General features: G+C 38.0%; 3 protein-coding genes across 4 annotated transcripts; all 3 read right to left on the bottom strand.

The window, feature by feature from the left end:
• Positions 1-6: 6 nt before the first annotated feature.
• Positions 7-2300, bottom strand: erh (ERH mRNA splicing and mitosis factor). Its single transcript, XM_042503646.2, has 4 exons — positions 2141-2300; positions 1616-1703; positions 883-1003; positions 7-786 (listed from the first exon to the last, which is right to left on the bottom strand). The coding sequence occupies exons 1-4, from the start codon at positions 2141-2143 to the stop codon at positions 684-686; spliced, it is 315 nt and encodes a 104-aa protein (XP_042359580.1). The 5' UTR covers positions 2144-2300; the 3' UTR covers positions 7-683.
• A 494-nt stretch (positions 2301-2794) lies between these two features.
• paplnb (papilin b, proteoglycan-like sulfated glycoprotein) lies at positions 2795-9303 on the bottom strand. 2 transcript variants are annotated; one of them, XM_042503760.2, is made up of 13 exons: positions 9190-9303; positions 8894-8992; positions 8434-8543; positions 7756-7816; positions 7529-7631; positions 7130-7260; positions 6637-6969; positions 6058-6234; positions 5828-5978; positions 5667-5747; positions 5127-5283; positions 4928-5006; positions 2795-3604 (listed from the first exon to the last, which is right to left on the bottom strand). In XM_042503760.2, exons 2-13 carry the CDS (start codon positions 8948-8950, stop codon positions 3317-3319), a joined length of 1728 nt encoding a protein of 575 aa, XP_042359694.1. In that variant the 5' UTR covers positions 8951-8992; positions 9190-9303; the 3' UTR covers positions 2795-3316. The 2 variants fall into 2 exon arrangements, with proteins under 2 accessions (XP_042359694.1, XP_042359695.1); XM_042503761.2 differs by having other exon boundaries at positions 8894-8976; positions 9190-9234.
• Positions 9304-10445: 1142 nt separating this feature from the next.
• Positions 10446-16373, bottom strand: LOC148186860 (uncharacterized). Its single transcript, XM_088089371.1, has 2 exons — positions 16201-16373; positions 10446-13250 (listed from the first exon to the last, which is right to left on the bottom strand). Exon 2 carries the CDS (start codon positions 13199-13201, stop codon positions 12845-12847), a length of 357 nt encoding a protein of 118 aa, XP_087945497.1. The 5' UTR covers positions 13202-13250; positions 16201-16373; the 3' UTR covers positions 10446-12844.
• Positions 16374-17770: the final 1397 nt, after the last annotated feature.

Raw genomic sequence — 17770 nt, 5'->3', positions numbered from 1 at the left:
TGTAAATCAGTCAGAAAACAATCGTTTATTTTCTTTAGATCACAGAAAACAGAGGCAGGGATAGCAGAAATCAGATGCTACGTAAAACAAAAACATTAACAAAAAGAGCATTTTACATCGTTATGGTAGGATATAGTAACAATAAAAATAATAATCAATGAAATATGGAGAAAAAAAAAGATCTTCCGGGGACAGTATCATTGATTGGTTAGTCACACATTTATCTAATTAAAAACGAATCACCTGCATTCAAAATTCACATCCAACTGCCCAGTAAAGGTATATGAAAAATGTCACATAACTTTTAGGGATATTGAAAACATGCCATTATAAATTTGACCAAAAAAAAAAAGAAAAAAGTTTTACCTATCTTGTGCAGAATTTCTCCAAATCCCTCGCCATCAATAAGTTAGTCTTTACAGTTCGCTCCACTCTCATCTTGATGTAACAAATTAACGTGTGCTGCACAGCACTACCCCATTTCTATATAATGCACCAAATTTCTGACCTTCCCCCAGCTTTTTAACCCCTTCCTTTCCCCATGTAAAGTATAATATGTAAACCCTTTCCTTTTCAAACTGTCAGTGTTGTCCATGTACACAGATCTTCAAGACGCTGTGGAAATAAAGTGCAGCAAAACTCCTTCAAAATGTGTGTAGCAGGACAACTCCTCTCCGATGCCTTTACCTCGATGCCTGTTGAGCTTGACGCCGCAGCAGGACATATATTTTTTCCTTAATCCAGTCTTTGTTGTATGGTTGGTATGTCTGAGTGTCAGCTCTGTATCTGTAACAAAATTTAAATAACATAGTGATCAACACATTCAAGGCAAGGTTTATCTTAATTCAATTAGTAGTCATTTAGCAGACAAATCATACTTACACAAGGCAGCTGAGATCTGCCAAGTCATCAATAAAGTCAAACAACTGACTAATGTCATAAGTGATGGAGGGGCTGTTAGGATTCATTCTCTTAAGATGCTCTTCATACATTTTGCAAACACCTGGAAGAGAGGTGCACGACATGCTGAAAGGAAGCAAAACTATTTCAAAAAGTGTGCATGAAAAGAAAATAGCTAAAATAGCACAGAGAATGTCATAAAGTTCACTGCAAAGACTCTAAAGTAAATAACACAACAGATTTCATTCAAAAGAGAAATAGACAGGATAAATAAAGCAATAATGATAAAAGGAACACCATTATACAACTATTAATGAATGAATAATTGTAGCTTCAACTCAGTTTTATTGTGCATGTGTGTTACAACATATCACTGCACACTCAATACACTAATCATTCAATAACAAAGAAATTACACAATAAATGTAAAACAAATAAACCTATTATTTTCATACACACCTAACACAGGTCCCAAACTTTTCACAGTCTTAAATATTATTTTATCTTAGAGATATGTAAAATATATTTTACTATTACCCTCTAAGAAGCCAGTACTATGCTAAAGTATTCTGTCGCCTCATTGAGCAATATTGTTGAAGTTAAGATTTAATCGTGCTAATATCAAAATATGGGTTTAGACTGCACTTAATACAACAAAGGTGACCACAAAACGTGATTTATTATTGAGAACTATTTTAAACAGCTGAAGACTCACCTTCCATACATTCATTCACTGACTCATAGTCAGCATATGTGCGGCCTTCAGGTCTCTTGGTTGGTTGGACAAGCAAAATAGTGTGCGACTGTAAAGATAATTAATATTAAATACTCACAATAATGCCATCTCGTAAAATAACACATCTCTTGAATGATTAATGTGCAATATTATGTTTTGTCCTGATACATAAAGTATCGTTAACTTTCTCCCAGAGGTTTTCAAACGGACGGTTGTTTAGCAACAGATCACCATCACGTTAATGGCTAAATTTCCAAAAGATTTCCAATTTAAGTCAATTTGTCAACATTTACGAACAAAAATTGAGCTGAGTTAACTAAACGTTAAACTGTGTGTTTATAGCAACAGAAAAAAACTAAATAAAATACAGGTTTGACAGAGTAACGTTAGTAACATGAACGTTAGCCTCGTAGCTTGTTAGCTTAGCTGTGGCGGATTAACAAGAGCTAAATATCTAATACTGCGTGATTTTACCTCCTCAAACGTAACGCAAAACGCTCTTACCATGTTTGAGCTGAGTGCAGACTCTGTCTATTTTTTGGGGAATGCAAAGCTGCAAAAACGCTGGGTGTTTATTACTACTTGATTCCCTGTCCGATGTTGCTAGCCGTTTGAAGGAAAATATTCTGCGGAAATGGAGTAAGTTTTTTCCGGTTGTGAAGTGAGGTCCCTTCAAAATAAAGTTTTTGCTTCAAAATAAAAGTATGGCCGTAAAAATATAGAATCAATCTCATTTCTAATGTGTAAAGAAACTTTTTGTGTGCGATGGAAAAACACATTTTAAAAAGTCATTCGATAATAATAATAATACTAATAATACTAATACTAATACTAATACTAATACTACTACTACTACTACTACTACTACTACTAATAATAATAATTTTTCATCATCAGAAAAATAAAAATAATTTGCTATGCACTGTTATAACCCCAGTGTTATATTGCACTATAATTATTAATGGATTATGTTTATTGATGCATTCATGTTATTCTAATATTAAAGCTGTTTGATACTGTTGTGTAGTAATAATGACATGTAATGGAGTAAAGGAATAAAATAGACGTATAAAATAACAGATAATGAGAATCTATTACAATGATACCATCATGCCATTACCTCAAACTTGACTACATTACTTTACTAAGTGAACCAAGTTACATCACACCACTTTGTTTTGTTTATTAAAACAGATCAACAGTAAAATGTTTGTCAAAGTAAAAACAGATCAACAGTTTGATTAAATGTTTGTCAAATTATGATAAGATTAATTTTAGGAAATATTGCAGGAGCAGATGGAGACAAAGACTAACCACATCATTTTATTTCAAGGTTACCGGATAGCTGGCAATTTATTGATTAGGTTCATGATTCACACTGACATCATTTTGTTGTAGTCCTGATCTAAGGCAAAATATGTATGTGAATACGGTGTGCATCACAAACAAAATACCAAAGATCAAAACAATAACAAAATCCAAACCATGAGCTGGAATCATGTTAGTTAAAATGCAACACTTTCTCGATGATGTAAAGCCTGACGCTAAAATGAAAGTTACGGTGTGGTAAGTTTTACAATACATGTTTGTGTGTGACTTCATTATGTAAATTCTATGTGTACAAATATCATCTGATTCATAAAGACAGCACTGATTTAGAGGTGTCAGTAGTGACCATTGTTATGCCCTCGCCCTCAAAGCCCCGCTGGATGACCCTCTCCTTGTAGCCCCTCTTCGAGGTGCAGGTGGGGGCTCCCTCGTCACCACACCCCCACACTCTCTCTGGCATGCTTCCAGGGTCATAAAGTTATTAGCGTTGCCATGGCAGCTTCCATACCAGAACTCAGTACATTTGCCAGCGCCTGAGTCATAGTAGTAGCGGACCTTCCAAGTATCACAGGGGCCCTCATCACGAGGCAGGGAGCACACACTGCCAGTGGATGGAGGGGCGGGAGGTGGTGGGTTTTGCTAAGGAAGGTGGACAGAAAGAGAGATAGTGAATCATCGTGTATAACCAATAAATTAAGCATAATATTTGCTGTATATATGTAGCAGAGACTATTGAGAGGGTAATTTGCAGTTTAAAAATGAGGTATCTATTACAGCGACTTACCGTTGTGCTTTCATAAAGTTGGGGGACTTGTGAGAGACAAATTAAAATAATACCTATCCTGATTTTTAGTCACTTATTTGAGTCAAGCTCCAAAATAACTGGATCCTACACTTCCCATCATGCAACTCATTACTATCTTTAGTTAGCTCTCTCTGCCGGGTTCTGCCTACATGTTTCAAACTCCACACCCTAAATTTGAGGCTTTCTGTTATACATTTGTACTTTAAAGGGATCTAGATTTCAGTGCAGGATTGCAAATCTAGCATTTATAATGAAATTTCCACAAAGGTTCTTTTTATTCTTTGATTTTACTGTCTATAAAACAACCTTAGCTAAAGGTGCATGAAACGATCTAATTTACTGCAGTGTGTGGCATCATGACTATAGGAAGAACAAATAAAAAAATAGCAAAAAGGAAGGAAAGAAAAAAAGGGATAATATAAACTAGACATAAATTAATGTTTTAAATACGTTAAAATTTGGATAGCAAACCTGTTTTGTTAAAATATTTAAATAAAGCCCCAAGCAGCTGTAGCTACTTGTTTTTGTTCCCTCTCTGCACAGATTTATAGCAATGTCTCATAAATTTCAGCCACTGTTTGCACTGGTGAAAAATGCGTAAGGACAGGCTGGAACACAGACGGACTGACAATCGACAAAAACACACCTGGCTAACTCTCTCTCCCTCTCTCTATAAGACTACACCCCCCCCCAAGAGATGACTACAAGCATCTCTTGCCAGAATAAAGACAGGTTTCAATGATGTGGACTTGTAGGCATGCAAACATGACAAACCGCTGTCAAAATCAGAAAGGACATGCTCAAACAGCAGTACTGGTGATATCAACATTAACAATGGTAAACCCTAGGATGCTCAAAGAAGTAGTGTTAACATTACTAAGGCCAAGCAGCAGTGCAAAGACACATTTCAGGATAACTGGCTCAGAATGACATCACTACATCACTTTGGTTATTTTCTAAAACTTGCCAAAGGCCTCTCCAGAGCCAAAGAAGACTGCACAACTATTTATTTATTTATAGGCAGAATAGCACTTTCCACAAAGAGTAGACTAATTATGACGTGTTAAATCAGCAGAGTGTCTCTTTAATGCATCTGCATTATTTAACAACTTCAATGAGTTTATTAAAACAAGATGAGAAAGTGATGTGCTTCCTACCACAGTTGTAAGGAACTCAGGACATCCAGCCCGTCCAAATCCTTGAGCTGCAGTCACCCCATCCAAGCAACAGCCGAATCTATGGAAGAGAGATTCAAAAAGAAAAAAAAAGTTGCACACATTTTACATTGAGGCAATTTGTTTTTTATTAATGTAATTAATGTTGGTTACAAAAGTAGGATCCAGGAAGCAGTGTTACCTGGTGTTAACACAGTCTTGTTGGGAGCAGCCCTCATTTCTGGGCCCCGTGGCGGATGTTCGGCCGTCAGGACAGCAGCCATAGAATGACTGTGAACAGTGAGGACTAACCGCAGCCGTGTAGGGATCATACGCAATGTTTGTATGTGGCTGGGAAGCTATAAAGTAAGTCAACACAGACGCAGACAAACAAACACACTGTACTGGATTAAATTTGGCAGTAGTTAAGTTTGGATGGATATATTTTAGAATGTAAATATTACTGGCAGGAGTGGAAAAGCAGTAAGAGAAACTCTTTATGTTTGTGAGCAAGTATGGAGGTGAGAAAGCAGTGCAATTGCAGTCTAGACAGCAACGGTTACAACATACACTTTCTTTACTGCCTGAAGAAGCATTCACTTGAAACTAATCTGAGTATCACCTGCACCTGATGACTGGTTGTGCATTCATTCTGTGATTTTTTTTGTAAATCTTCTTTACAACTGCTTTGGCTACACATATAAAATAATCATATGTTCAATCAGACACATGCTTCACATACCTGAAGGGTCTTCTGGAGCATGAGGCACAAATCCTCTCACAATGTTTTCATGTGCCCTCGGGTCCTGCACACTTGGGACCACTAAAGATAAAATACATCGGTTAAATACAAACAAGCAAAGAGACTCAAACTAAAAGAGTGTTTGTTTCGATTTGGCTCACGTTGTGCTCCAGGGCATGCTTGTGAGTTGCATGTCTCGACAGAAACGGGTCTGCGGGCTGGTCCACACCGGGACTCTGGGTAAGGGTTCAAATCTGTATCGAAACAGCCCACTCTCCTCTCCCTCACACCGCCACCGCAGCTTCTAGTGCACTGCAGGGACAAGACAGGACAGGAGAGAAAGTGTCCTCCCAGTCCAACACTTTTTATTCTTTCGCTGCATTTCACCTACCAGTCCGTAGTCGGTCACATGCCAGGTGATGTGTGTGTGACAGGCAGGTCTTCGGCAGGTCTGGACAGATGCAGGTCTTGCAAGTCCACTGCAGGCGTGCTCAGGCAGGCGTTCACCTCTCGACCCCACGCAGGTCACCTCCCTCGTCTGCCGGCCTTCCCCGCAAGTCACCGAGCACTGAACACCATATGTGACAATTAATTTGTCAGTCCCAAAACAAAATGAGCATTATTACATTACCATATTGCTATGCCTTTACACCATGGGTGGATTATGAGAAATGGGTCCTTGGGCACAGACATGTAGAAGGCCCCACCACCCTGACTCTTTTTGAAGTTTCTTTCTGTCTCTTTGAGGCTATTAAATGTCACTTTTTGGTCATTTTGAATACATAATTTAATGGAAAGCGTGAAATTGACTGACACACTTTTATTATTTTTTATCTGCAAATTATTTTTTTTACACTTTTATTATTATTTTTTCCACAGCTTGCTTCATTTTCTCTTTCCATTACCAGAAGCAACATTTCATTGTCTGCCTGTATGATGTCAAAATGTAAAAGTTTTCCAAGGTACAAACCACAGTGAAGCTGGAGACGCTGTACTCAGCAGCAGCAGCAGCAGAAGCACATGGATGCATGTTGCAGGCCTGCTGGCTCTGCGGCCTCTGCAGCCTCTGGGTGATGCAGTTAGTCTCCTCCACCACACGGGGGTTTGCTGGGTCCTGAACCCAGCACTGCACGCTGCGATACTGCATGCCTCCATCACAGGAGGCAGAGCACTGGCCGTAAACACCAGTTTTGTAGACGTATTTTAGGGTGTCTCTTTGGTGAGGAGCAACAGCAACGGAGGCAGCAGCATGCACGGAATTAGTGTCTTCATCCAAACCCATAATGTCTCCATGTGTCAGTATCTGGAGAGAGACAAATTTATTTTCAATTACACTACTGTACATGTGAATACAAATGAAAGCTACCAATTAAGAGTAATGGGCAATGTTATTCTAGAAAAACAGCACTATGTAAAGCTCTGAAAGTCTGTAATTATATTGTGAATGCCAGTTTTGTTCCCACCCTGCAGACGCCATCCACACAGATATCAGAGCGTCCCACATAGCACGGTGTCCCATCCACCACTGCAGGTCTGTGTCTGTAGAAGAAGTTCTCTCCTCTTGGGACACACGTCAGCTCACATGGATTGGTTGCTACAGGACAAAGAATATATGGATCAATAGATCAAATAGAATCTGCCCTAACTTTTGATATGGTGTGAATGGTATTTTTTATATACTCTAACACAATCCAAAAAATAAGATAAAGAGAAGACAATCACAGTAACGTGACACTCAGAATGCATGTCTGTTACGTACATATAATTGATAATCCTTAAATATAACACCAAGAATTATTTGACAGTGCATCTGCACTTGGACTCAAGTAATGTGGCTGCACAGTACATAATAGATCCCAAACCTCCATAATAAGGCACCCATGTCTGGCGTTTGCTCTGAAAGTCTGTGTGGTCCAATTGGGAGCACTGCTCCTCTCTGAAGTCCCTGGACCCAGCCGGACAGTCCTGCAGTGACACAAAGTCTTGGATTATTGGCATATTTTAAAATACATTAGTGCAGGTTGTGGTTAAATGTAACGTTTTCAAGAGACAAAAACAAAAGAAAAGAAAATTACTCAAGGATAATTACCTGTGTGTTACAAATTCGGAAGGACTTAGAGGATCCAAGGCAGTTATGTCCTCCGTCCGTCCTGTAAGAGAGGGGAAAGAATGCTTTCATTTGCATGCTAAACACTTCTCTTTATTGATAAAAAAGAGAGATGTAACAGAAAAAAATGAAAAAAAGTGATTGAGAACTAAAAAACGATAAAACAATTTAAAAAATACGACTTCTGTAAAGTGAAATTTTTTACAAATGTAAAAACTATATTTACCTTTCACTTATACCGATACTGTATGTCCATGAGTGATAGTTACACAGGATAACAGACACAATAGACCGTAGTGTCTCATGAATGTGTGAAGTTTATAAAAAGCACACTTTATTATGAAATGTCGTGAATTTCAATCACAGAGCTTTTGTTTTGAAGTGCCATCTCTGTTCATTCTTGCAATGCATTTTATTTCTTTGTATTCTAAGCCAGCATGTTGTTTACATTTTATGAAACAAAGCTGAATATTTGGCAGTTTTTCAAATGTGTGAAACGTGAACTAATGACAAAGGAGAAGTATGGGAATCACTGATTTATAGTATATTTAAAGCAACTTTTATTACAAATTAAGTCATAGGGTCCCCTATTGCAAATATGCATATTTAGTAGACAAGACATCCCATCACCCTACTCTCTGTGCCCTACCCTGGCCCTACCTCGAAGTGATACATTTCCTGGTTCTCATTGCCACTCCCGTGCCACAGGTACGGCTGCAGGGCCCATAGGGTCCAAACTCTCCCCAGTAGTCATGGATTGGCCGTGTGAACTGAAAGACAACAAAAAACTGTAAACTCCCACTTGCTCAGCGTCTGGAACACATAGTTCTCTATCACACCATATCCTAACCCACCACGAACCACTAACACACACTAAGAGCATGCTAGAGACACCAAATATAGAAGCTGGAACATTTAACCACAAACAGTCCCATATATACACTGCAGAAACCCACAGTGTGGCAAAACGCATGTGTCAGAAAATACACGTGTAGTTTTTTTGTGTAGAGATTAGGACATTGTGTTCTTTTGCAATTTCCATTAGCACGTAAGTAATTATTATGGACATTCAAACAGTAGGCATACAATATGATTAATATTGTTAAAAGTGCAGACTCACAGTGAAAGCAGGTACAGCCAGCAGCTGTAGGAGACCCAGAATTTGCAGGACGTTCATTTTCACCAGAAGCTGCTGCAGAACTACTGATGACAATAGAAACTAAATTTGAAAAATAAAAAATAGAAAAATCAATGCAACAATTTTAATTCTTTTTGAATGATGAGTCCGTTAATACATATATATCAGATAACACCTATATTTCCTGATATCCTTGGTTATTCTTCACTACTGTATTAATAAATGTATTTCATGAGCAAAGCGATAGGTGAGAACAGCTAATAACAGATTTGTCTTACCTTCTTGAAGTGAATTCCCAGCTGGTTGACCAGCAGTCCAGAGGGATGTGCACCTCAGTAGTGAAGGTAGGCACTGACGCCTCAGCTTTCTATCTCCTCACCCTCTTTGCACACCAACACCACAGCCCAGAAAGTGTCAGGTTTCAACCACAAAATTTTGACTTCTTTTTTTAAAGCTGAATATAAGCTTCGATTTGGAGCAGGGTTTTTCCAGTAAAGACCCTCAGGCTGTGTGACTCCATATGTTGTAGTTTTATGTTGAGTCCTTTCATCTGCACCCACGTATTTATGTTAAAGGAATTATCATAATCAAAAAAACATGTTTTCGTGCAAGAAGTAGTTAAGATAATTGCTTGCTCCTGCATTAACAGATAGTATTTGGTTGCACATAATTTTATAGTTGCAAAGACATAGGAGTCAACGTTGGTGGACACAGATATGAAATGGAGGGTTTGAAGGCTCTCCACCAAAAAAAAATTCATATCAAACATTTAATTTCCTGCATTCTGGTGACGTTTTATGCACCAATTTGTGCTTTTTCTTTATCACTTTAGGTTGTCTTTAATTGTGTCAAATAAAAGCTGCTTAACTTAATGTTTTTTGTGGGTTGGACAAATGAACGTTCTAAAAACTGATGGGGAAGCTTTCCCATGAGTCCACCCCAAATACACATCTATGAATGGCTGCACATATATATACATTACATCAGAAACCCACTAAATTGAGATTCTGGGTGAATGAGTTCTTGAAGCTCCCCGATGATTGATTTTTTTCAGGTTGCTGGCCACTGATTGTCCCCTTCACACATACCAGAACCGCTAAATACAGACCAGGAAGTCACAGCAGAGGATTGGATGGGAGGTAAACATCACCCTAAGGCTCTATTTAGGTTTATTTTAGTGAGAAACCACAGTGGAGCCGGATGGGAAGAGAATATGGACGATGTACCAGCAGCTATCAGTGAAGAGCAACATTCCTGTGCCATAAATTTAGCAAAGCAGAAGCTGTAGGAGCTATAAAGGCTGACAAGAGTAACATATAATGTATACTTTAGTCTCAACTGTCAACACTGAATACACTGTCTGTGCCTAATAATAGCTGTGATGTGTGTTTTTGTTCGTGGGTGGGCAGGAAAAAAAATTCAGTAATAGCAGAAGTAATAAAGTAAATCATTGGTTGAAAGGCAGCGCAGGTCTGTATGATCTTGTCATTGAAGACAGCAGCAATCTTGTATGAAAGCAATGCAATGGACTGTATCTTTGTTAAGAATATTTTATTAAAACTACGACAGACAGGCGATGATTCAACTGTATCCCTTTAAGGTCCTGCTCAACTGTTTGGTAGATTACATTTTGAGTCACTATGTCTTAATAAATGTGTTGAACTGAACTCAACCTGACTGAGCTATCGCTACCATCCGGTTTAGGTTATACCAAAAAAAATCAACTCGATGTCATTAGCTGTGTCCCAATTCAGGGTCTGCATCCTTCGGAGGACGCAGCCTACGCGGTCTACGGAGGCAACTCCTTCGAAGGCCCCTCCAAGGGCCGCATCAATGGTTGTTAAATGGGACAGTCTAGTCTTCGGAGGATTTCCTGGCTAGTATGCTAGGTGGCTACATGTTAGCATTACTAACGTCACATATTATGAAGGACATTTCACTAGCAAGGACCACACCTCAATAGGAATTTATTTTAACAATTTATTGACGTGAATGTAGATTTGGTATAAACACTGATGTTGAATTATTGGAATGGATGGTTGAGTGCGGTGTGGGGACGCTTCGGTGGGAATCCGCCGTGGCTCCCGGGCACGACAGACCCCCTAGGACCCTACAGAGAGAAGAATAAGAGAATAAGAGAATAACGAGAACGAAAGGGGAGATCAGGTTAGGAGGATATTTAAGTCGGAAGAGGCGTGGTAGAGGTGTGGTTCTGCTATATAGCTTCACTACGAGATTTTAACGTCACTCTAAGTTTAACATATCTGGTGTTTGATTTTCAAATGAGTGAAAACCCTCATTAAGTTAAATCAACGCTCCGATCTCCGCTCTGTGCCGCCATTATGACAATTATTTTTGAAGACTGCGGGCGCGCAAGGAATCTTGGGAAATGGAAGGCCGCGAAGGATAGTAGCGACGTGTCCTCCAAAAAGAGTGAGAAGAAGTCCACATTTGTGGGCTGCATAAGAAGGAGCCTTCGAATTGTGACCAAATGGGACAGCCTTCACGCAAAGCTGTGATATAATCGGCCTTCGAATGCAGCCTCCGAAGGATGTAGACCCTGAATTGGGACACGGCTACTGTGTCTTTAAATAGTCTGCCTTTTTAATGACTTCTACAGGAAGCTAGTAACAAAAGAAGTCATACCAGACATGATGGCTTGGTGTGGTGGGATTTTCAATTGAAGGCATATTTATTCAAAATATTATAGTTTCAGAGGTCTTAATGAACAGATTTATGTAACTTTATACAAAAACAAAAATCTAATAAGGGTCAAATTATCTTTTAAAAACATGTTCTACAAAATAGTTGATGTGGCCTTTTATGGAAAAGGTGTTGAAGCTAAGCTAATGTGATTAATATTGACTTTGTTACAAAATAAGAAACCTTTTGATCACTCCTTGTCTTTAAATGATCCATTATATATGCAGAAATAGTTTCATAAAGATGATTTGTTATTGTTTAACCCATGCTCAACCAAACGGTTCAGCTGTCCTCTTATGGTAAAGGTAATGATTCTAAGATAATAAATTCACAATTTTAATGAAATTTAAAACAGGATGAATGTTCACTGTTGTTAATACCATGTTTTAAATGTTATTCCATTGTGTATTTGATTGAAAATAATATATATCTAGAATGTTTTCACTATTTCCAAGCTGTTTTAAAGTACTTTAACGGTAATTACCTAGAATAAATACATGAAAAATATTGGTTCTGGTAAAACTAAAAGTTCCATATTAACAAATTGATATATGTTATATATATGTATATATATATATATATATATACATATATGTATATATATATATATATATATACATATATATGTGTGTGTGTGTGTGTGTGTGTGTGTGTGTGTGTGTGTATATATATATGTATGTATATGTATGTATATATGTATGTATATATGTTGTACTAATGCATTACAAGCATTATAACAGCGCATGACTTGCATGTTTTTTCTTTCTGTTTTACAAATACGATGAAGTGACATTTCAACCATTTGGTAGAGACCTATATTTAAACAACTATGGGCTCCGTTAAAAAAAAAAAAAAAAGTTATCATTACCCTACAGAAGTAAAAAAAAAAAGTAAAGAAAAAAAATCCATAGCTTTTTTTTCTTAGAGAGGACCTTAAAGGGTTAAAATAATATTTGCGGCTGTATATTTATTGGACTACGTGTAGCGATATAGATTCATGCGTTTTACAAGCTCCTTTTCAGTGGCTGTGGGTGTCAGATATAAACCTGAAAACTACAATGTTGCACAACAAAAATGTTATATAATCCCATTAAAGCAAACCCCAGCGTCTCACCCCACCTCCAAACCCATCCTGTCCAAATTCTGACCCACACGTCCAGCTCCCAAAACCACTCCCCCCACAGTTGTCTCCTCAGCGATAAACAAAGTCTGTCAGTCCTTTTCTGTCCCTCAGAGCTGCCGGTTCAGTTTCTGTGCTTGCTTCTCTTTGGCTTCGAAGGCAGTCTTGGTGTTGAACAGGTCGTCCACTGTGTCCATGATCTCCTGCATCTCTCTGGACAACTCAGCGTAACCCTCCTTTAGCTCGTCTTGCTGCTGCCTCAGCTCCACTGCCGCACGCATCAGCTCGGTGGCCTGGTGGCTGCAGTGGCCCCGCAGCTGCTCCACATCCGACAGCAGCACCTCCATGCTCTTCATGAGCTGCTCCAGGCGGTCAGCAGTTACCTCGAACCCAGATGTGTCCAGAGTTTCGGCCTGTGTGTCGTCTGGAGCCTGGGCCTCAGACTCTGGCTCTGCCTTTGCATCCATCCTGCTGTTGTAGCAGCTCACCTGATACTTGTGTTACTAAAACAGATATCTGAAAGAAAGCGGAGTCATTTAGCTGGTAGCCAATGAAAGTGTAAAAAGAATAGAATTACTGAGATAAAAAGGCTGAGAAATGTCAAAGATGCAGAGCAGCTCCAGCACCTCTTGTCTCTCTCAGCTGGTAATGACTTTAAGCTCCTTGCAGGGGGTGAAAAATGCGCTCCTGCCTAATCTCCTCTGCTTGTGTACCTGCATGTACAGTGTGTGTGTGTGTGTGTGTGCGTCAGTGTATGTGTATGTGTGTGTCCAGGTGCCCTTTCACTGGCATGTGCTGTCCTGTAATCCATTTAGAGAAGCTATCCCGAGCAACACCCTCCCCAACCCAGACCACTGCTGGCTGGAGTGAGCGGCAGGCGGGACATCAGATTACGTGGTTCTTCCTCCTCCCAGCCTATTCATTGCCACGGCTGTCTGAGTAGACAGATTAACCCCTCGTCCTCATGAACTCATCTGTGGGTGGCCTTGACACTCACATGCACACACTCATACACGGGATATAATCTCTTTTCTATACTCGCTTATGCCTCCAACTTTCTGCCTCCCTTTTTCCCTCTGGTGTTGCTCTAGTAATGAACTTGTCAGTGGGCCAAACTGAATGTGTTGTGTAATTAAACCAGTCAGTTTTAAGACATGGCTATTCTGAGGACACAAAGCTGATGCAGAGATCTATCTTTTATTATGACACCACAAACCTACGAAGAGAAAAACATCAAACAAGTCATAATCCTGTAATTTTAGAATGACTATTCGCAGTGCTGCTATGTATACCCTACATATTTAAAATTCTTCTATCAATAACTTAGATGTGTAGGTTGAAGTTAAATCAAATGGTCCACTCAGAGAAAGATATAGTGGTGTCTACACTATACAAATATTTACCCTGGATTCTCAGTATAGAATGAGTTTTAGAAAGACTTCTGTGAGATGACGCCCTCCTATGGCTCATTTTGTAAATGAAGCTCTACTAAGAAGAAACACTGGAGCTGCACATCATCCAGCAAAAATATGAAACTAAGTTAAACAACATTTCAAGACAGAAATGCTTTTAACTGTGAAAAAAAGAATTTAAATTTGATAGAAAAGTTTTAATTCACAGTTAAATATAGCGAAGGTAATTTAACCAATATACATGGGCTTGATGATGAAAACATGTGAGATGTGTAGTGTGTTAATTGAGATTTCAAACATAAACATAAATGGCTATATCTACAGCCAGTGTTTTTCGTTTACACGTTCTGCGCTACTGTAGAAACATGGTGGTGCAACATTTCAGACTCCCTGGATGAGAACCTGCTATGCCCTATGTAGATACAAACTTATAGAAAGCTTATTCTTAGGTAACAAAACACAGCAGCTCTTATTTTCAGGTGATTAGAAACTAAAAATAAACACACTTATCAGATAATATTATATTATACTGTATTATATTTATGCTAAGATACACCCCACACTGGACCTTTCAATCTATTTTTATCTATCAAGCATTTAGAAATATTATGTTTTACAGCTTTATATGTTATGGTGGCTTATCTGCCTGAATTTGCTGAAACTGTAGAGATGTTCAAGAGGTATCACTACAAATAATCAATGTTTGGTTTATTACTATTTTGTAGTAGGTAGAAGTCATTTCATATTAATGCATAGTATTTATGAGCTTATTCTCATGTATCTTTAACAGCAGCATTTTCCAAAAGTACATTCCAGTGTGTTTCCTTCAGTCACCTCATAGAACGAGAAAATACACAAAAGTGCTGACAAAAACCCACGTGTGTGAAAACGAGTTAAAGAGCTGGCAGAGGCACCAGCCCTTTAAATGGCTATAAAGATAAGCAGTCGAAAAAGTCACCTCACCACCTTCAGTTTCTTATCACAACAAACCAAATGGCAGCAGGGGGGCCAGTGTGTGGGGGGAGACTACACCATTACTGAGAGGTAAATATAACAGTGTAAACATTAGCTGTGTCTAAACTAAATAATAATTTGGAGTTTTGGATCATCAACCATAAAACAACAGGAACAATTCAATTAATTAGTTACAACAATTATGTTATTGTAAAAAAACAAAAATTCTGTAGAACATAGCACTTAGTGAAGCTAATTGTTAAAAGACAACACAAGAACAAGAATATAGTTATTTTTGTTGCACTTTAGATCAATGCAAAGACACAATGTAAGGCAGAGGACCTCATATTTGTTTATTAGGCCTTTGTAAGGAAGCTGACAACTGCTGTGCTTGCAAATATATTTTCTAATAGTTATCTCCAGATCACAAGGTTAATTATTATTAAGGTATTATTTTAAAATAACAAAGTTTGTTTTTGCCGATTCTTGAGGATAAAAGGCAGATGAAATGTCTTTCATTGCCTGTGAAGTTACAGCAGAGTTTACATTTTCCTTAGAATATGAAGGCTGATCTGAATGTCATTTCTGAAAGAAAGAGAAAGGTACAATTTCCTTTTGCATCAGACCATGATTCAATTTAATTCAATTTTAATTATAAAGCCCAACTTCACAAATTTGCCTCAGTGGGCTTTACAGCATATGACATCCCCCCATTCTTGGACCCTGACTGCGAAAATAAAAAATAAAAAATATGGCATTAAATATATATTAACCCCAAGTGTTGCCATTTTTGCCCCCCATAGTAATCAGATATTAACAGAGATACGTCACTTAATAGTAGCAATAAAAACACTCATAACACAGCAGAATAAGTTGAGAAAAAACTGCAAATATTTGGATTTACGATGAAGCACACCTACTATTTGTCAAAATGACTGACTTCAATTCTATTAAATTTTATTTATAAAGCCCATTTTCACAAAACACAGTTTTCTTCAGAGGGCTTTATAACATACGACATCCCTCTGCCCTTAGACCCTCACATCTACGGATCAACATCATCTCTAACCATAGAATGAGAAAGTGAACGTGTTACTCACTTGTTCCTGTTGTTATGTAATGTGAGCATCCAGGATGTTTCAACATGCAGGCTGAAGACTAGATGAAGGTCTGAAACATGAATCCTGTCCACAACACAGTGGCTCTGCCCAACTCACAGCAACCATATTCACTCATGACGGTCGTAATGTTCCTGTTTTAGACTGAACACTTATCAGCAAGTCACACAGAAACTTAAGTTAGCGTTAAGGGACACCCCCCGTTAATCACATATCGTTGTGTTTCAGATTTTATTAGATGCCAGTTTAATCACTTTTTTCCACTTTCTCAATTTTGTCATTTTCATTTATTTCCAGTCTTGTATGTTTTTATGTTTGTCTGTTATTTATTGTCCTCTGTAAACAGAGTATTTAAAAAGAGAGTGAATTGCTCTCATTGAGCCACCCTGTTCAAATAAAGTTTAAATTAATGAATGTCTTTTTTTTTTTTTTTTTTTTTTATTTAAAAAAAAACCCAAATACAAACGTATTTATTTCCTTGAATTAATCAGATATTTATTAAGGCTGAAACTGTGCCATATCTTAAAAGTGCATGAAATGGCTATAGATTGTAATGCTGAATGAATGAATAAATTAATTAATTAATTTCTATATTAATGTATCATGCAAATAAACAGGCCCAACCTGCATGGGCTTACAAGACACCATTAATTCCACAAATTTTGACAGTTGGGAAGTCCAGCAAACATATTGTCAGACATTAGAAAAATAATGGAGCAAAGCGTCAAAAGCAGAGACAATCAATACTATTGTGTTAGATAAACATCAACTTAAGCAAAACTGGAAAAAAAAAAAGCTTAATTAAGGCAAGTTCATGGTGAAACAGATAAAATTAAGCCAATATGTTTCTACCACACACGTCCTTCATTAAGGCATGACAAAGAAAGGGGTGCAACATGACTACCTAACCAGGTTGTAATTAGTCAGATGAACATCAGCTGGTGGAGGAGCAGGCCCAGGAAAAGAGAAACACCTGGTAAGGCTACCTCAGTAGACCTACTCACACTACAGCCCAGTGTAAACCTCTGCAAACAATTTAACATATCAAATAACACACAGTATATGAATACAAATAACATAGAGACAGTGGTAACAATTTGAAACATGGTATAATATTGACCCCTTAAAGAAATATTCAACCAATCTATTACATTTTTTAAAAGAAGTATGTATTCTTTCGGAGACAATAATAAGGGAGAGGGGTCAAACATGGGGTCAACAGGCAAGAAGAGTGCCTTGGTTTAGCCTTTTTTTCAACCATTGTTGGACCTCTGTTTTATACAAATTTAACTGAGAAGAAGAAATACATATATCAAAACCTTTGTATTTCTTCATTGTCATCACATGAGGGCAGTGTTGTTATTCTTAGTTTCTGATTCTGGTTTGCACTCTTGCAGAGTGCTCCTACATATATATTATGTGCATTGTCTCTGTTTTATTTGCTCCTCTGTGTGAATGTGAAAACATCATATGTAGGTATTTCATGCATGTGCTTGGAAATTCTGCAAGAAGTAAGACTTTCAATCAGCCTCCAACACGTGTGACCATTTAA

This window comes from Plectropomus leopardus, chromosome 16 (genome assembly GCF_026936395.1).
Source record: "Plectropomus leopardus strain MGB_pleo_1.0 chromosome 16, ASM2693639v1, whole genome shotgun sequence".
NCBI classification, from domain to species: domain Eukaryota; kingdom Metazoa; phylum Chordata; class Actinopteri; order Perciformes; family Serranidae; genus Plectropomus; species Plectropomus leopardus.
This window is presented reverse-complemented; position numbering and strand designations above follow the sequence as displayed.